A 21519-nucleotide genomic window follows, 5' to 3' on the forward strand; every position below is an offset into this window, starting at 1 on the left:
ATTAGGCATTCTGAGGCTGCTTCTTTCTGTCAGATGGTCTCCATCTCAGAACCACTGCCAACTCTTTGGTACGCTCTTGACAGTCAACCTTGCTCATCTTCTTGACAACAATGGCGGGAAAAAATATACTTTTTTTTTAGCCCTTTGATCTGATAACTCTTTTGGCAAAAGAAGTTTTAACTCTTCATTAGACACAAGGTATAAGATCTCTAAGAACTTTTTCATCATGTAAATCCAGTTTTGTATACAAGATTGAAACTATTTTAACATAAATTATATCAATGCCAGCACATGATAAATTCTTGAAATCCAGTATATAATGACTTCTCGCAGCTGACCAGTCACACGTAAACCTTATGGAACTGATAATACCATGAAATGTATTTAAAATGCTCCTGGAACAACATCTTTACTTAATCAATTTTTTACTTGGCAATTACAATATAACAAGAGGATACACACTTCCAGATAACATCTCAGCTGAAAATGACAATTTAAAAAGACATAATCTGTTTATAGCTTAAGTATAAATTTACACACTAACCAAAGCAATACAGCCAATTTAAACAGATATTAAAATGTGTGCAGAAGGCCTTCTCTACTCTAATTAAATCCTTTTTAAGCAGATTTAAGTTTAATTAGAGCAACCTGAGCACATAAACAACTTCAACACATTGGAGCAGCACATCTAAGTTTGTATATGCCATTAAAGAGACTTAAGTTTTCACCTCCAGAACCAGTAAACAGTAGAATAACTTCCATGTAAAAGTCAGATAAAGACACAAATTCTTGGAGTATTTCTAGTTCACACATACACAGCTGCAGCACCATAAATTATTCCTCCTCCCTCCTGCAGCTCCATCATCAATACACAATGCAGCCTTGCTGCTTAATTGCTAGCTTTGCTTCCTTTTCACCAAACAGTTTCTCTGCCACAATAACCCAACTTATTTCCCTAGATTAAACTTCTGAGAATATTTCTTTTAAAGCCCAAGTCCTGAAACCCATGTTTCTCTTCTGTTCAGCATCTGCTGCACTTTGAGAGCAAGGGACGGTTTTTAAACCTTTCTGAGGTAAATTCAGTTGCCTTTGTATCCACAAAGACACCTCACAGAAAGCCCGAGAATCACATTGAACATTTAGGTAGGTCCACTAAGCTAAGTCAAGGTTTACCTGAACAGTCCAACACTAAGCACTGAAGAGAAAAATATTTCCAATCCTGCCTTTCCTCAGGGATCAAGATACTAGAGGGATCCCACACCGATGGCTGCAACCTATATAACTGAACCACATTCACGTAAACTCCTCTTTTAGAAGGTAACACAATGATTACTTCTTTTCTTTCCCATGGGAGATTTAGTCCATCCCACTCTCACCTGATACATATTAGCTAAGCAACTAGATTTGAGAGATGTAGAGTCTCATCTTTTCCTCTGTCAGTGAAAATTCAAGCCTATTTCACCCATTTTAGAGATAACTGACTACTACCTGTGCTGCTCAGCCAGCCTCTGGTCCAACCACCTCATCAGCTACCGACTGACAAATCCACCAGTTCCACTCACCTCTGATACAGAAGGACTCTTTCATTTTTCCAGCTTGAACAAATTTTCTGCTTCTGGATACCATTCTGCCTTACTAAAGCCAGCCTTTCCCCTGCAGAAAAGGCCAGAGTCACTGAAGACACTAGACCAAAACCCTGCAAGCTGCAACCCACAGCCCAGGTGCAGCTCAGAAGAAACCTCAATTAATTAGGAAGGAGGTGCCCCTGATCTGTCCACTAATACACCTGTTGGCTCTCCATGTTGTCTGCTTCATGCAGCACAAAGGAAAATATTCTTTCAGAGCAACACTTGCATTTTTTCCTGTAAATTATCACCCATAAAATAAGAGTCATTAGATTATAAGAGTAATAGAGAAAAAAATCTTTTATTTCTTTCATTACATGGAAATTTTTTGTAACATTGTTATTCTTAAATTTCTTTAAAATTGCTTTCAGTATTTTTTTCCCCAGAAATATTCAACATTGGTCTAATGGATTCCCACTGATGTCTCTGACTTTAAGAAACAAATAGGTGGGCCAAAAATATTTTTTTTAACTTCTACATGGTACAGTTTAGCAAGCTTAATTTCGGCTTACTCCCTCTTGGAAAACATATTCCTAGATAATTATACTAGAAATGTTTAAAAGCTTTTCAAAGCCTTCTCTGAACTTTTCTGTATTTTTTCTTCCCATATCCTATCTATAAGATAGAAATTGCTTTAAAAAGCATTATTGTTTGGGGTTTTTTTCAGTTTTACAATCACAACTATGACTTATAATTCTGTGGTTTGTTTTAACACATAATACAGGCCACCTAATCGCATCCAATACTTTTTTTATTAAACTTTAAATTCCCATTCAGTTTTTCTAGAAAGGAATAAATTCTTGATTTAAAAAGTTAAATCTAGCAATGTTTCCCTTTTTGAAATTTAATTAGAACAAACAGTGGGTTTCTTCTCATCTTGCTTTACACTGAAAAGTTCCCCATATTGCTAATAATTTCTGTTACCCTTCACTGACTTTTTATTTTCCTACCATAAGCTCATAGTTTTACTATTTTTACCAGGTATCTTCTTGTAACATTCTAAAAAAGCTATATGAAAATGATGCCTGTACTCTGGGGAACAAGTAACTTCAGATTCTCATTATCCTCCCTTCAACCAATATTTACCAGATGAAGAAGAAATAAATTCTAAAATGAAATCCTACTACAATTTAGTTTCAATCACATTTTATTTGTAGAATTAAAGTTTATTAAAGAAGCATAGATTTGCTTCTGCTTAAATTTGACCTTCAAGTGCAAGATTTAATAGGCTAAAGATTAAAGTAAATCACGGTGGTTTGCTCATTCTTTTGCGTTATGAAGAGCTGCAAGGAGGAACTAAAACATGAAATAAAAACAGAAGTCAAGGTTAGTTTGTGAAAGCAGATTAAGGAAAAGTATGAGCACTAGAAAGAGTAAGTTATAAGCTATTCAAAAGGAAAATAATCATAGTATTCTTTTATGTATTGCTCATCAGACGTACGTGAAATGTAACCTACAAAGGACAGTATTTATTTGTGAGCAATCCCATGAAGAGTACAAAAATTCCAAACAGTTTACTTACAATATGATAGCTATATTTATTAACAAATATAGAATTAATAAGAAACATATAATCCACCATTAATTATAGCTAACATAATTGTATACAATAAAATATAATATAGATATGAATTATAATAAGCAACTTGTTTCAGCAAGTAGATACATAATATTATCATGGTTATCCTCACAGTTCTCTTTCTATTAATATCTTTGAAAAAGATGTTAATTAATATCAGAGAAACTCTGTTTGTAATGTGCCACAAGGACCTCTCAGGTCAGGAAAAAAAAAAGGTATGAAAATCTCATAACAGAAATCTGTGAGATGTTTTAATTGCTTCAGACTATCTGCAAGCAGAGGGCAAGCACACACCTTCTTATTGTAGTCTGACATTTCCATTTCTGGCTAAACCTCAAAAGTGTCCAGCTGGGCGAAAAAGCAAACAAACAAGTAAAAATCAGGGGTGTCCGGGGCAGTCAGGGCCTTGACACTGGGTGTGCAGAAGGTTCATTTTAGGTCCTATACAATTTATTATTTCATCCATACCGAGTAACCCACCACATAAAGTGCTGTAGCAATCTCTGCTTACGCCCACTGATTTCTCTCTGCCTATCATCTCCTCAACAGACTCATTTGGTCAAAATAATAATCAACAAAAATAATCAACAAAATTGCTCCATCTGAAAGGTGTGGGGGGATCTTCAAAGCAGCATGAAGCAGACACTAGTGAGGTCTCCACAAGACAGTTATCAGGTGGGGTATGTACAGGGTAAGGTCTGCATACGGAACCTGTCCAAGGCAGAGGTAGGAGCAGTCAACACTGGTTCTTGGACATCCTGGCAAAGCAGAAACTGAAATGAAACAGGCAAGAGCTCTATTTGTTTAAACAATGCCTGAGAAAAAAGAAAATCAAGAAATAAGGTAAAAATATGTGCTTTGATGTTTAATCATCCCCTCATCTGTATTGTTATTTATATCACACCGGGTGTGTGCATAAAACCATTTACATGCAGAATCTTGCATTAGCGGCTGACTGTAGGAAACATGAGCATTTTAATTTAATCTTTCCTTTTAAGTGAAATTTATTTTTACACTCTGTATTAATGAATTTGAAATCAAATGTTAACCAAAGCTTGAAGGATCAAGAAAGTAATGCCAAAACCATATAGAAAGTTAAGTTTACAAAAGATGCTAAAGAATAACTTCTTCCCTGTTAAGTTAATTCTCTTTGTGTTTAGGGCTATCTGCTCCCATTCTCTCATTAATTCTCTGTCTGGTGGCCCACCATACTCTTCTTCCCTTAACCAACATTTATTTTTCACATCCTTGTTCAATTTTTTTTCTTCTTTAAATTCTATATAGCTAAGTCCTTCTGCACAAAACTCCACCTAGAAATACAATTACTTAAATAAAAGGAAATCCACTGTCAAAATCAACATGACACTTGCATGCACCCCATTTTTTTGTTTGGCCTCAATTTTAAATGTCTCCTTTTCTACAGTTTGCCCTTGCTACTGGTAAAGGCAATAATCTCTCCTTGTCTGGGACTGTATCTCATTCTATCAGCGTATTATGCCTAGCAAAGTAAGAATCTAGCATTGGTTCAATACAAATACTGCTGTGACAATAATTATGGAAATGACAGTTAGTAATATCTTTAATAAAATTATAAGTTAAGATCAATGAACAACTGATTCGTGAAATGGTTCTTGTAATTTTTTTAATAATACTCCAAATAATTAAATCAAATTAAATAATTAAAGGGTAAGAATTATAATTTAATCACAATTAAACCTGTTCCATTCCTAATTTGAGTGCATTGCAGTAAAGTAATTTGTTAAAAGAATATTACTCAGGTTGTAGTATCATGCATTCATGTGGTGAAATGCCAGAACTAAATTTCCCATAGAACTCTAAGCCAGGTGCTTTGGCCATATGAACGCTGATACGATCTTTAATTACATTATTTCATTATTTTCCTTCAAGACCATTTTTCTTTACATTTACAGAAAGGATGGTACTCATTTAATGAAGAACTATTTAATATTTTCTTTCCCCCTGTTTACCCAGTCTGCACTCTCACAACTGATTTGTTACACACTATTCAAGACCTGTTCTGAAGGAAGAAAGCAGTATTTTCCTCATTAGCTTTTTTACAGAGCGCATCGTGATAGGACCTCAGTGACGCATAAACATGACTGAATTTACTTTTATAAAATCTCTGTGACATGATTGCTCCTAGTTTGCAATAGAAACACTGAAGCAAAAGGAACTAAATACAAGTTATGTTAACACTCAAAAAAAGGGAGAGCTAGTGCAATTCACGTTGGATTTAGAATATGAGAAATTCGTAACACTTCCTCTTCAGCATTGCCCAAGCCTAGTGTAACCTAAATTCACATAGCATTTATAGTTTGGACCTCAGAGTTTCCTGCACACCAGCATTCAGGCAGTAACACAGAGGAGATTCTGTGTAAGCAGATAAATGCTAGCTGCCACCCAAGCTTCTTTGAAATTTGTAAGCATGAAGCGTCCTGAACTCCCTTAGTGAGGGGGGCCTTGGCATGGTGCAGTATGGGTGGATCTGAATGGCAGAATACTTGGTGCCAAGGGGACGTTGCTCCTACATACACATATATTCATATTTTTCACAGGGTTTTTACTCTGAACTACATGCGGTATGTCCCAGAACTGAATATTCATTAGTGGTTGGAACATATATTCTAGTTATATATCCTCTGAAAGTAAGACTGCTCTGAAAGTAAGATTGCTCCATGTGGTAGCAGGAACAGAAGATTCACTCCTGAACCACAGTCCTCATTTGAACTAAAATGCTAATATACGCACAACGTATAGACAGCACTGGGTCAACCAACAGTAATCCCACTTTCTTTCCAAAAGTGACAGCATAGTGGCATTATTAATGCTTCTTCTTTCCTACTTTGCAAACTAGTCCCACTAGGAAGTGGGTCGTAGAATTGCTCCCTTATTTTTTTTTTTTTTTAATTTTCAGGGTTAGCCAAAAAGCTTGATAACAAAGAATGATTGTCATATATTCTAGAGTACCACTACAGAACCAAGCATGCAAGAGCCACAGAGCCACAACAGAATACAAATCTCTAATGGTGGTGTTAGGATACTCTACAAGAGGAAAAACTGAGGTTCTTATCCTTCCTATGCAGAGCCTATTGAATTGCACAAGTATCCTTGTGATCAGAGAGCAGAAGAAAAAAAAATAAGCACTGTTAGAATTTTTTTTAACCCTATGTTATTAATCTCTTTATAATGAATTATTAATATATATGTCACAAGAATGCTGAAATTCTGACTTCATGTAAGTCAGTGGAAAAACCTCTTATTGACCTTTATGGGGCTAAAATTTTACTGTATAAATTAAAATATAGACACTGTCCAACAAATGCAGAGAAACTCCACAGCAAATTTTCAGATTAATGTGAACACAACCATATACTAAGAATAAGGGTGACTTAAAAATAGTTCAGGCTAAGTAATAAATCTTTGTAACTATCATATAGACAAATAAGAAATTAAATAGAAAGTATTTTAAATTAAAAGGTTCTATAAACGAATGCAATTAAAAGGGGGCATATTTTGCCCGTTATGGATTTTATTTTAACACAATTTTTCCCATAAATACGTGTTCATGATAATCGTACACAATAATATTATTCATCCCTCATGCCAGTTTAGAACTGCAACAGGATTTTGCAAAGGCAGACTCACAGTTAGGTTCTTATAAAGTATATCATTGCTGCTCTCTGCTGGTCAAAGGAATTATTCCTTTATTTAAAACTTTAGAGGAAATTAATAAATTTTTGTAGGAAGCACAGTAAATATCACATGAATAGGAAGATCTTTTATGGCATTTAAATCACCATCTCAGTCATCACAATGATTTGTTTACATTGGTATGTCTGTATTCCTGAGACCATCAAAATTAGTAATAAATACTGGAATTACACAAAAAAACCTCCACTTTCACAGGCCATGGCAATCCCATTCATAGATGTACACATCTAAAGTCACTTTTGCTTGTAATACTCAAATTTTGAAATCACAAAGCAGAGCCTAAAATTCCTCAGAAATCAACAACAATGAAAATGTAATGCTATGAGGCTCACCAGACATGACAGGACAGTGCAATGTTAGAACTGAAGATCATTTCACAGATCAAAGACAATAATTTCCATCTCCAGTTCACGATATTCATCACAGTGAGCAGTGTGACAATATCAGTGTGTATTAGAACAATGTAGATCCTATTTTTTTAACTGTAATTTGTTAGCAGAGGCTGCTGTCTGAAATTACACTGGCATCAAAGAGGTTTTACTTCATTTTTATATTATTAAAACAACTGTTACTAATTTTATTTTTGGATCCTATGTGGTTTCTGCTGTCAGAATTTATGTTATACCTGACTTGTACTTCAGAGTGTTGCTTTTTTTTTCCAGATCACCAAGTAGCACTGTAAGATTTTCCTTTCATTCTGTAATGTGGCCCTGTTCTAAACTCAGAACTGTAAAAGTCCAGAAATACATAATTTAAAGACGTAAGTCAGTTCTGCAGGAGTGTGAAAAAACAGAGGACAACTGTCAGATCCATTCTTGATGGATAAACCATATGGCACAGAAAGAGTAAAATTAGAATGAAGGGAGAAAAGTCAGGTGCACAGTGCAGTTGTAGAGAAGCCTGATTGAGAAACAAGACATTTGCACTTAATGGAAGGCAAAGCAAGGTCGATGAATGCAACGGTGTAGAGGGTTTGTGGTGCAAGAGTCAAATGTAAAGAAAACATTTAAGTAGTTAAAATGTAAAGCAACATGGTTTCTGTTGTGCCATGATCTCACTTCAAGGAATGAAGATTTGCACAAGGCTGAAATATCAACATTTTCTGAAATATAAAGGCATTGTATCCAGACTAGATCAACTACCTAGTTATTAAGGAGGATAGAAAGACAAAGGAAGCTACAACAATTACGAGTCAGAGTCTGAACAAAACCTCCAGTTGTATGGACTATCCGCAAAAGAAGTAGCTTCAGATACAGCCATTAAGGAGGAAGAGCAAATTTTGGTTCCATTCGGGTTTTCTACCTTCACCTTAAAAGATCTAATTGAATCTGTATATTAGTATTATGACTACCGGTAAAAATTTTAATAGATCTCATTTATAATATTCCTAATATTAGCATTCAGATCTTCATAAGTATGAATTACCTGGCAAAAGTACCCTCTGAGACAGAAGGATGGCTTATGTGTGAACATCCTTTTTCCCCAACCTGTGTATACTTGTTACTCTTGGAAGTTCATGCCCGTTTAACAAAATATACTACCCAGCATGTACCTAAGATATGAGCAAATGTCTGTTCAGCATTATCTTGTCAAAACCCGCTTTGATTCTTTGCCTCAGCTAAAGTGGCAAAAAATTTTGTCAATAAAGAACAAATAAATATAAGTTTCCTACCATTTCTGGTTTCAAGCATCTTTAAGATCTTACTGGACTGCTTAATTTCTATTTGAATTCTGATATAAATAGAAGTCTCACTTTTGGAGCTCTGAGCCGGATAGTCCTTAGTTAAGTGGTCCCATTGGGTAACTATTGCTCAATATGAACTGAGGTTTCAAAAGCGGCTCCAAAATAAACAACATGAAATTATCTAGTGTGAAAATAATTTTCTCTTTTCATAAAGAAGTATTTTATGGTAGACTACGCTAATTTTAAAATTTGCTTAACTATGAGATGAATATTATACCCAATCAGTACATAAAAAGTAAGCCTCTTTCCACAAATCATATCAAATAATATAATATCTGTACCCAGCAAGAAATACAACTCTGTTTGTTTGGTTAATCAAACAATTTATTTAGCAAAGTACAGAAATATGAATAATTTATTTGTTTTGATTGCAAACTCATGTTTTTCTTGATGAAATATTTCAGCACTTGTACAAGGACATGTTTAGCCATAGTCTGGGATTACAAAAATTGAATTGGCTTTGAGCATAGAACATTAAAAGAAATTGCTAGCTAAAGAATATATTCCCAAATGGCTTAGAGAGCTTTATGTAAGGTCAATGCACTTCACTTTATGACAACATAAATAAGATGCAGAAAAACATTTTGTGATTTCTGTGATTGTTTTGTAAAACTCTACTTTGGATTAAGTAGCTTACAAAACATACAGAAGAGACTGTCATAGAATCATAGAATCATTAAGGTTGGAAAGGACCTCTGAGATCATCAAGTCCAACCTGTTAACCTAACTGCCTGGTCCACCTCTAAAGCATGTCCCTAAGAACCACATCCACAAGTTTTTTGAATACTTCCAGGGACTGTCATTGTACCACTTCCCTGGGCAGTCTGTTCCAATGCCTAAATGTTCCAGTGTCCAATATATTGCTACAGAAAGAAATCTCTGTGGTTTTTTGTACAAATATATGTGCATAATATATAAACTTATTTATTCCAAAAACATCATTAATGGCTAAAAAATTACATGATTAGAACAAATACAAAATTACATTTTACTTCCTTTTTTCCTTAATTTCCATTTTTATGTTGTCATTGCAAGTTATCAAGACATTGATTTCAAATTGTTTCTTTTTTAATTGTTAATATTAAAATTTAATCAAACTTCCATATACCAACTTTCTTTAATGACAACTGTGAGATTTCAAAATCCAAGCCTCATAAGCGTCTAAACCTTGTGGCCAATTTCATTTCTCAGTGCAAAGACCTAGGACTTCAAATCCAAATATGAAAAAGCACTAGATTGTTCCTTGCCTTTATCAAAACCACAAAGATTAGTCCTGTCCATCTCTATTAAGCAAGAATACTTTGTCAACTGGTTCCCACAAAATTTTAGATAATTTTCTCCTGGCACATGTAATGTAGCCAAAAACCTTTTTCACATTAGCTGAGAAAAAAGAAGAGAATTCTAAATCAAGTCAACATGTAAAGTTTATTTGTCACTCAAGCCCTTTACCTTCCTTCTCTGAGCACAGCTTCTTATGAAGCCACTTTTTTTGGCGGTTTTGTGGTAGGTGATTGAGATATTATGATTGGGATCACAGTCACTTCCTTCACCTCTCTCCCACTGTCTGGTATGGATTTAGATGAAGAACTCAGGTTTAGCCTATGAGAAATTCTGAGCAACTAATTTAGGCTGTTACATGAAATTCAGAGAGTTTCTGACTTCTACTGTATTCTTTCTGAATGCATCTCTTTACTGGATTCCCAAACACAGCAGCAGCAAGTCTGCCTCAACTCTGCTTCACCACCTCTGCATCACCGTGGTCAAAGAGACTGCATCTCCTCTTCACAGCTTTTTTTGACTGTTGATTTCTTTATCACCATGTGCTCATTCAGAGCAACAGCACAAGGGCAGGCATCTGGATGTGGTAGAAGTGGTAGGCTATGGTATACTAAAAAAGTATAGTACACATCTTACAATGTACTATTTACCTGTTCACCAGCAGACAGTGAAGAAATCAAGAATTCCTAACTATGTCTCTAAAGATATAAACAATCTGGGACCCACATCCAAAGAGATGGTATCCCTCGCTAAGACCTCACAGCTGAAAGCAACCAGAGACAGGTTAATTCAGCTACCTCTCTCATCATTAACATAAAGTTAACTTAACATCCAACTAATAAACACATGATAATATTGCCTTACCAATATTTATTCCTCATGACATTTACCATTCTACCTTTCACCTCAACCTGATAAACCATTTTGTGTCACTGAAGTCTGAGCTCAGCATGAAACAGGAGGAGGCATGAATTGCACTGTGCTCTGGGTTAGACTCAGTGGTTTTAAATGAGTACCCCAGGAGACATAATGAAAGAACTCAAATGAATGTTTTTCCCATTATCATTTTCTGTAATGATTTTTGTCGTGACTGATTAGCTCCATCTTATTAAGAGATACAGTAACCATTTCAAATTTCTGTGTGGAGAGAATGAAAGTATGATGAGACAAGAGAAATGTAACTAAAGGAAATTAAAAAAAAGAAGAGGAGGGAAAGCTTGCTGTCATGCTGTTAAGTGTTATTTATCATATGTGCTCAGGGTGTCTTTGTGATAAAAGCACAAACTTCACAGTGGAAATTCAGTTCCTACAAATATTAAAAAAGCTTAAAACTTCTTGGGAGTCTGGGGGGAAATGTGAGGAGCTGAGGCTCTAGCAGGGATCCTCGACACCTTCAAGATCCCGCCTGCTCCTTCAAACTTAGGACATTGCTCAAGGGGAAAGAAAGTGACATTGACTAAGGATGGGCTTTCCTCAGGCCTTTCTAGGAGCCGAGCACTTGCCCAGGGTAATGCACTCACTGTAATGCTGCGTAAATGGGGCACCCTGGCATTTCCTATCCCCCAGTACCCACTAGTGATGTAAGGCTCATTTGCCGTTTTGCACAAGTTTTGAAGGGCTCAGCCAACTACAGTGAGAGTCTGTGAACTTGTGGTCAACTTATCAAATGTATACTCATCATCAGTCATGAAGGAATTCACTGCCAGCAGCCAAGGGCTGTGTGTAGATCACTTCCTGACCAAGCATGAGCATACGTTTCAAGGGCTTAACAGTACACTGATCTCACCAGTGCTTCTGACCCTTGGGCAGGAAGGCAGTTTCCTTGGAGGAAAGCAGGTAAAGTGCAAAAAGTAATTAAACAGCTTGTATATATGGCAATCCTGTGACTATGATAGATATTATGGATGTAAATTGTCTCTTATAACTGTAAAAATACAAACATGAGCCATTCCATGTCACTTGACCTCACTGCTGAGGCCATCAAGACGGTCTAGACACAGCCTGAAACTTCTGAACTGTTTTATTGTATAGTGCTCTTATTGGCAGGACATGCTACCTTGACTAACTTAACAGCCTAACAATTTAGTAAGTTACATGTCAAGTGTTCTGCTTAAAGAAACCAAAGAGGAGAAAGTAGAAAAGCTAGCAATACAGAATGTGAGCCTTATAATAGGGTGACAGATAAAAAGCATCATGTCACTCAAGATAAGTTTCCACAGGGTAAAGCTTACTTTATCTCATGTGCTGGCACTGCAAAGAAAAAAAAATTAAATGTCATTTTATTCATGTCTGCATTTGTTTCTGGCTTCTTACCTGCAAGATAACAAACAGAACTGTGCAACTACTGCAGGCCTGGGTTGAAAAGCCTGGAAGTGCTCTAACACCCTACAATTCTACAGCAAATTTTCTTTAACAGGTGTTATCAAAAGCAAAGAAATTACATGCTGCGAATTTGCTCTCAACCTCTGCCCTCACTACGATGCGGACATTAAGTTTTCTCTGACATCTCCCACCTTTCAACACTAGCTGGATTTAACACTTTCAAAAATTTTAACTATGGAACACCTTGAGCTAAGAGCAGGAGCTTTTTTCTAGTTTATCTTTGAAGACAAACCAGCAGGGTTCTTTGCTTAATATCCTGATAAACATGGACTTCTACCATTGCAGCTAAAAAAAAAACCATTTGGAAACAGTGGCTCTTTCTCCCACTGCATTATTTAAGCCAAGAAAGCAAATTACACATCATCCCTTCCATTAAGAAAAAAACATTTGACAGTGGCCTATAACAGCAGTTCTTCATTCTGCTGGTGGTGAATGAACCACCAGAGAAGCCCTGAAGATTGAAGGGGAGGAAAGTGAATATCTGCTTCCTACAAGGGGATAGAAAACTGTTTTCCCTTTGACAGAAAAAGCTCAAGAAACAAAAAGCTGACTGAGAAATTTAAGAGCTGTTGGATGAGTACATAGCAGTCAGTGGATTACCCTGATGTGCTAAAAGTTTACTGGAGGTGGGCTGATTTTCACCAACAGAAGCAGTATTGGATCCAGTGCTCTGAAGCTAAAGTTAATGAGAATATTTTGCAACAGTTGTATGTATAATAACCTGAAAAGCTATCAAAATGTATTAGTGTAAAAGTCACATAGAGATGGATTATACTAAGGTTAGTAACTACAGAGGTCTTGAATTATATGCATTTATTCCGATACACAAACAGATGCTTAAACAAATTTGCCATTGAACTAACTACTTATTCATTTATTTATTACTGATGTTTTTTACAGTGGACTTTTTAAGATGCAGTGAATCAAGTGAAGCATTTTTCCCTTATCTGTTTTCTGAGACTTCTTAGCGTATCACAGATAATAAGGAGGTTATTTGTATTGTTTCTTGCCAGTATTACATGTACCTCAGTTTGCTTCCTTGATTTTAGCCTCTTTGATTGTGTAACATTAAATGAAAAACATCACAGAGAAAAGAAACAAATAGAAAAACAAAGAATTAAGGAAATATCTGGCATAAATAACTTCTGGAAAGTTATGATACTACTGGCAGAGGTTGGGGGTTGTAGCAGCTTGGATGTGATGGGATGAAGCTGTGCATTCACACAACATTATGTGATGTAGGCCCCAGCTGGTGTTAATGGAAGAGCTAAAGCTGCCTTATCCGTCTCTGGCTCAATAAATCACTGCCTGAGTTAGACTAATAAAAAGGAAAAAGCCATTTTCCAAGCAGCAGGCATAGTTACACAGCGGGTTTGCCAAGTCTTCAAGTCTAAAAGGCATAAACAATGAGAAACTCTTCCCCTAGAGCTTTTGTTTTAACCCTTTTTAACTGATTGTATAGCAATACAGCACTTAAAGCACATTTAATCTGGTCCTTTACTTTCTTAGCATTCACGTTAGTGCATATACTTGTAAACTGAGCAAACTGTGTTTTAAAAAGTACTGAGTTCTGCGTTATGTCAGGTTCTCAAAAGTCTGCTTGAAAAATAGAAGTGTATTAAAACATGGATAATCACTTCTACACCATTCTCCAGTGCTCCACATGATTTGAAATCAAAAGAAAAAATGATGCCCCATCCATTTATAAACAGGCCTAATTTTATATAATTAGGTGTGAATATTTATTATTTTGGTTTGAGTATATACTTTCAGCACCGACTTTTTATCTCTTTTTCTTTTAATTTTTCAAACAATAACTTTAGTAGTTTTCCTGACCCTGGGAGCTGTAAAAATGGACACTTGAAACAAACATGATTCATGAGAAATACTAACATTGTTGCCTCAGAAACAGAGTCCTGAGTTTATTTCACAGAATGGATAAAAATTAAGCTATTTCCTCAGAGAGTGGTATACACAGAGCAACAGTAAAAGTGTTCTGCTTTCATTTCCATCCAGTTCTTGGCTTCTGTGCTGAAGATGACAAGACTTCTAGTTAGGTACCCATACCCATTTGAAGTTGGACTGACAATGCCAACTACTTTCACATGAGTAACTGGAAGTATTTAATGTAATTTTTATTTAAACCCTTCTAAAATGAAGGATTACAACTAATCAGCTCCATTAACAAGCCTTTCTGTCTTTTATTGCTCTTAGCATCATAATCTTGTGTATTTCAAGAGGCATTCAGTAGCCAAGCATAAGAGATCAAGAGCTTGCTCTTGCTGTTTCTAGCGGCCTCAGCCCTAGAGACAGACAAACCTGATCCTTGGTGCCTGCGCAGCCTGTACCTGCGCTGGTTCCCAGCCCCTCTCATGCCTCGGATGTCAGCCAGGCTGCAGGACAGCCCAGGACCCATGCACACTGTCAGCGCTCAATCAACATTCTCTCTTCAGAGCTAGGAGCTGGGAAGCGTCCCTTTAAGTGGAAACAATGATGTTGGGTTTACGCAAATCCTTTGTATTGCATTCACAAAGCAAAGCAAAAGCAGGATCAGATCCACTCGCTCTGCTGTAAAACAATTATAGAGAACAGTGGTTCTCTCCCTCAAGCTAGGTGAAGGGCTCATTTTCATTCAAATCTCTATTGTGGTGCTTTAATTGTTCTTTAACAGTGAAGGTCAGTAGAACATGTGTACTATCACAACTAAATACAAATTTTTTTCAAAATGAGCACTTACCAAACTACATATTGTAAGATATCACTTTCTGTAATATTCCTTGGGTCCATATGTTTAGCTTAGGGCAATATGAACGTTTTCTTATGTTTCAGCTTCCTCTCTGCACCGTGGCAAACAGTAACTCATTTATTTTGTTAAAGCTCCAAGGGACAGCTCTTCCAAGACCAATAAAAAGCATGCTTATAGTTTATATGTTTGTTTCTATGTTATCTATAAATGTTGTCTATATTGCAGCATTTGCAGTGCCATAAATTAATGATTCTATATTAAAATCACGTTCTGCCAGATCTTGAAAGTTTCCTTTGAGTAGAAGAAAGACAAATCTAAGAAAATCCTAAAACCTCTGACTCTGAACACAAGGCTACATAGAGAAAACAGGCCCAATACTTGCTAGCTAACTTTTTTTTTCCCTAAAGAAAAAGAATTAAAAATATGTGACATAATTGCCATGGTTACAAGGTCTTCACCCTACTGAAGTGATATGAATTAATATATAGCATAGAAAATAAACATTTTACTCCTCTAATTGCACAGAAATGAGTAAGATTCGTTTAAAAATGTGCCTTGAGGTTTCTGTAAGTCATGGTCTCATAAAATCACACTTAAGCCCCAAACCACAAATTTCAGTAACATTTTGCTCTCCATCAAAACACTGAAGTTGTATGAAAAGAGGTAACAATTTATTATCATTTAGTGCTTAGTCAACTTCAGGAAGGAAATACACTACGGAAAAGTTAGACTACAAAATCACTGGAGAGCTTAGAAGGATATGAAGAGTAGTGTTCTAGAGAAATTACTCTTCAAGCTTTTTAATTGCTAAGGAAAACCTACACTTATCCAAGGCCATTGACTTCAAGGTCAGCTTTAACTGAATTGTATCCCTGTCTTGTAATCAGTGATGAACTGTGTACTGTTTTCTTGCTGTAAACTATTTCTCAGAACTGTTACAAAAGTGATATCTCATTCAGATTGCCTGTATGAATACTTAACATATTTATTATTCTGCTTTTCGGCAGCAGGGCTGAATATCAGAAGGACGTTCCCCAGAGAGAATAGGTGCAATCTGGAAATGCACATATCATTCTAGTACATAGAAAAATATGTTGCCTCCAGGAGAGATAAACCAAATAATTTCCTTTACAATCTTTATTAAGGACGAATTAGGTATTTAACTACATGAACAATTTTTATCATTCGAAGATATTTTCTCATTATTTTGTTTGGCAACATTAGGCAGGTCCACATAGTATAATCTAAAAATAAAACATAGGAAGTAGACTTTTTTTATAAAGTGTAGATAAGCCTTTTAAAATCAGAAGCTCAATGGCTTGTAGCAAGGAAGACACTTATTTATTTTCTTTTCCACCCACATTAATTCTGTGCAAATTAAAAATGTAATTATAGGGCTGTTTTTTTCTACTAAATTCAGCTTTGTTTGAAATTCTTTATATAAGATCTGTGAATGAAAAAATAAATATTTGGAGAAACAATGTCGGGGGTTTCTCACCAGAAATCCTTCCCTAGACAGAAAAAAGTTAAATATTGGCATATAAGAGAATTATGGCTTACAAATGTTAGAAAATATAGAGTCATTCAATTTTCAAAGATTGCCAATGTAAGTCATTCCTATGTGCATTCCTTTCTTTGTCATTTAGTACACTCGGAAGCAAAACTGCTCTACAGAGAACATTACAAAACAAGTGGAAAAGCTTAATATAAAGAGAAATTTATGATACAGTGTGCGGATATGGGATTAGAACATTGACGAGTTACTTGCTCTTCAGCTTAATTTTAGGGGCTTGTGTAACTGTGTCTTCAAATCAATTCTACCTGGCTCTGTAAGGGAAAGGAACAACAGCTTTTTTTTTTTTTTTAATTGAAATTTATTTTAAAAATTCTGAATTGACAAACTTTTTATTCTCTCCTCTCTCAACCCCCTCTATTCCTCAGCTTCAGCAGGGATCACGGACAAATACATGACAGGAAAAGTGGGCCCTGTTAAAGATGGAGGTGGTTAAGATTAGGTGCTTAGATGACTGAAGTATTTTACATTTGTGTAAAATGCAGTACAGTCAGACTCATGGTCTGAGTGGACTTGTTTCCCTGTTAAATATCATTTTTCTTGTCAGATGTCATTCAAGTAATGGCAGGTCACTGATGAACTTGGTATTTGATTTCAAGCATAGAAGTGGGTGAACATCAGAAAGACAGTTCTTGATATTGAAAAGACTCTAGTTAATTGCCACAGATGACTTGTGCTTCAGAAGAAACATCTGTTCAAACACAAGAATTGAAATGTCGGTCTGGCTCTTCAGGAATGTGGAAGGGTATGGAAAGTACTCATAGCAACCACTTTGTGCTCCTTTCTAACATAGTTTTCAGGGAAGGAAATCAGCTCAATAGATCAAGGTAGAAAATCCTTCATTTATTTTGACTCCATTGATCTTTTATTTAATGTCCCTACACATACTATTAACGCAAAAAAGAATTTGTAATATACTTCGGAATTACAGACTGTAGACAATAAATGGTACAGTTACTGTGATATCCTTTGTGGAATCGTGGTTAATGAAAGTACAAAATATGTTCACAGAATCATACAAAATATAGCTAAAAGATAATTTGATGGGTCAGAGAGCCTTTCCCTTAATGAAGAAAAAAAATCAACTTACATTTTGCTAATTCCTGACAAGTATTTGTCTAATTTTTTTTCTTTAAAATCCCCTTTAAGCAGTGGGGAGGATTGTCTATGTGCAAGATACATGAATTGATCCTTCTATTAAGCTTTGATAAGGTTTTAGCTGGAATATTAATTCCAAGAAAGTTGTAGACAACTTGCAGAAAGATTGGAAGACAGCAAGATTTAAGACTATAAGATTTAAGGACTAGGAAGCTTGACCTAGCAGGAAAGACTGAAAGTATTGGAGTTATTTAACCTAGAAAAGAGATTGAAGAGACAATGGGTGGGTATGATAAAAAATTTGCCATATGAACCAGGGGCACTCCATAGCACCTATGAAAGGAAATATTTGCATTAAAACTGGAAGTGTAAATGCTCAGTTTTCATATTAGGAAAATCTTTCTAAAGCCAAACACAGTGAGTCACTAGGACTATTGAACCTCTAACCAAACATTTCCCTGGAAAGAGGCAAGAACAGATGACTCTTTTAGGGCAAACAGGATAGACTAAATGACCTCTTGATGTTCCCTCCCATTCTGTTTTTCTAAGACTTTATCCTTTTGCTAAGAAGTTGCTCCTAATACCTAACTTAACTCTATCACATTTTCTACTCCATCCTACCATGGTGGCAATGAGAACAGTTTCTCTTTTTCCACTTTTCAGCAATATTGCACTTGTTTGAAGCTCTTACTGTGTTTCTCTTCAGCCTGCTTTCAATTTTTCCTTATGGCGTATAAACCTGAAAAAAATATTATGTCTATTTCCCTGCTGTTCCCTTTATTCTCACCCTTCCCTTTATTCTCTAATGTAACTTATTCTGTTACATAATATTTAGTAGCACAATTGCAACTAAGGCCACAGTTGTATTAGACTAGTTATTAAGGAAATTCTGGTATTTGCAGATAGAGATGAACATGTAGTCAAATTTTCAAAAATTGTCAACAGAAGTCTGCAAAAGAAGGATGATAGTGAAAAACTTGTATTCCCATACTTGCCTTAAAAAAAATTTCTATGGCTGTCACTGTCATGAATCTTCAGATTAACAAATAGCAAATTTAGATGTTTATTCTAGAACGATACACTAGTGCAATCCAATTTTTTCATAAATCCATTTGCTAACTGCTTGCTATTAGATAGATTTAAAGATCTTTCCCCCTCCCTCCCCTTTCTTTGCTTTTTTCTCTCTTTTTTTTTTTTTTTTTTTTTTTTTTTTGGTGTAGTACAGCTGGAATCATAATCTTGGTCTGTTCAGCCTGGAGAAGAGGAGACTGAGGGGAGACCTCATCGCGGTCTACAGCTTCCTCACAAGGGAAAGAGGAGGGGCAGGCGCTGATCTCTTCTCTCTGATGACCAATGATAGGACCCGAGGGAACGGCAGGAAGATATGCCACGGGAGGTTTAGGTTGGACATTAGGAAAAGGTTCTTCACCCAGATGGTGGTGGAGCACTAGAACAAGCTTCCTTGGGAGGCAGTCACAGGACCAAGCCTGACAATATTTAAGAAGCATTTGGACAATGCCCTCAGACATATGGTGAGAAATTTGGGGTTGTCCCATGCAGGGACAGGAGTTGGACTTGATGATCCTTGTGGGTCCCTTCCAACTGAGGACATTCTATGATCCTATGATAAGCCAAGAAAGATTGCTCTGAAATTCCAAAACAATATAATATGAAGTATCTAATGACCTTGTCAGTGGCATGATTTGAATGGTGTTTTCTCTAAGTAATATTTATATGCAGCCGGATAAAGGCTACTAAAGAAGTCATAGAAGCCATCACAATTCTTGTAGATTATTACATTTTGACAGGTATAAACATTCAATGTTCGTTTTCTCTTCTCAGACTAAGCTAACTACCACTGCACAGTTTTCCTGCTACCAGAATGCATGCAAATATCCCTGCACAACACTGTCCTGTGCATTGCGGGTATAATAGCTTGTTCAAAAGTATATTGGGTATGTTTAATACTGTGAAAAGCCTTATGATACTAAGTAGCACTTCATGAAACCTGGGGCAGGAAAATGTTTAAATAGCTTCATGCTTTTTTCCCCATGCCCTTTTTCCCACTTTGGATTCAGGTTGGTTTTGATAGTGGATGTGTCAAAAAGAGAAGAAAAGCTCTACGTGTAATAACTGCTAATGATTTGACTGGTAACAGAAGACAGCTCTCTGAAATGTCGATTTTTGCATAGTTTCACCTGTGTTACTGTATAGGTAAGAGCTTCAGTCACTGTAAAGAATCATACAAATTTTAGTAAACAACTCAGTACTGCAATCTGAGCTTCGGATTTACTGGAGGTTTTTACTAATATCAACTGAGCTTTCATTGGTCCAAAGCGTATTACTGTAGTTCAGTGTGTGCTTTTGAATAGCTGCCTTAGGTCTACTTAGGGTAATTAACAGAAAACTGTTTAAAGAGCAGTGTATAACGAATGGTGTTCCAGTGTAGTAACATAGGCAGTAGTAAGATGTAAAGAGGCAGTGAGAAAGCCAGGTAGCATTGAGAAAGGCAGGAAGCATAGACACTCTCAAATTCACAGCTTAACTGTGAGACTGCAAATTTATTATTAGAGGATTTTGGCATAGTAAGTGGGACTGAAATAGCATTTTTCAAAGCAATTTGTAAGTGGTGGTTTGGTCTGGAAGCTGTCTTTTGGTCTGACAGCAGTAATGCAAGAGAAACAGGTAATCTCCAAGCTAAGAAAATAGCCAAGAAACAGGACAATGTGATTCCTGGGATTAGTAAGAACATTTATATCACAGTTTCTAACTAGTACATATGGACTAATTTGTGCCAAGGTACAACTTTATTTCAAATAATGACCAATTTTTGAAGTGTCTTCTTCTCTTGTGCCATCGGTGTCAGCATTTACCCTCAAAGTAGAAATTTCATGCCTGTGTAGTTCAAGATATCCATACCTGTGCATACAAATGTGTAATGCGAAGTTTAGTAAACATATAGCAGCGTGATTTCACACAGCAGACGCAGCTTTGTAAGCACATATTAAAGTCACTCTTGAAAATCTGTCAGGTAGCTCTTTCCTACAGGACACAGACACTTTAGAAGGCATCTTTAACAGAGGAGTTAAAGTATTTTTAAAATGGTTGGAAAATGATCTGTGTTCTGGGAAGTATATTTAATTGAACACAAAGATGCAAGCATTTTTTAACTGTGAAAACTACCTCTATTCAGGATGTCTTTCTCATTTCTCTGATTATTTTTCTTGAACAATAGGAGCCTGGAAGATTTAAGAGAGACCCTTAATGCTGCAAATTGAACTTTGTGGAACCGGACCAACTTCTGACTACTCTTATTTTGTCCTGCTGAGCCTTTAGGCAAGGAATCGATGCTGAAAATGCCAGTTTTCAGCAACAGCATCCCTGAGGCCAGTAGCTGACACACATTAAAAATATTCCAAAACCACAAAGATAATAGTTGTCAGATAATGGCAGAGTGGGGATCAAATGCTAAAGGATTTAAACATCATTACCAGAAAACTATTCAAGCATCCACTGTGACAATACCTGCTGCAGCTTCAGTTTTCACATGAATTATAATATCTCTAGAAAGAATGGAGTGCAAGTGAGATGAACGTAATTTTGTCAAAAAGCATTAGTTGCTAAAACAATTCCTTTTGAAATCAAAATCCTCTTAAGTTTTGTGATAGTCAGATGCTCAGGTGGCACAAATCAGTGCAGCTGTACGTTAGCAAAGCTACGGTGGAACAACAAACTCATGACTTTTTGACATAGAAGAGTTCC

At 36.1% G+C, this 21519-nt stretch overlaps 1 protein-coding gene across 7 annotated transcripts in view; it reads right to left on the reverse strand.

Annotated features, from left to right (window-relative positions):
- The window catches only part of KCNIP4 (potassium voltage-gated channel interacting protein 4), a 466803-nt gene that overhangs the window by 176189 nt on the left and 269095 nt on the right, over positions 1-21519 (reverse strand). Inside the window, exon 1 of one of the 7 annotated variants that reach the window (XM_087737009.1) lies at positions 1563-1659. The exons of the other annotated variants lie outside the window; for them this stretch is intronic. Within the exon in view, the coding sequence (XP_087593135.1) occupies positions 1563-1626 (64 nt within the window). The 5' untranslated portion in view covers positions 1627-1659. Of the gene's footprint in view, positions 1-1562; positions 1660-21519 lie in introns of those variants that run through there. 7 annotated transcript variants of the gene reach the window in all.

The sequence above is a fragment of the Nipponia nippon genome, unplaced genomic scaffold (genome assembly GCF_047370975.1).
Source record: "Nipponia nippon isolate SJK-2023a ecotype South Korea unplaced genomic scaffold, ASM4737097v1 scaffold_6, whole genome shotgun sequence".
Classification (NCBI taxonomy): domain Eukaryota; kingdom Metazoa; phylum Chordata; class Aves; order Pelecaniformes; family Threskiornithidae; genus Nipponia; species Nipponia nippon.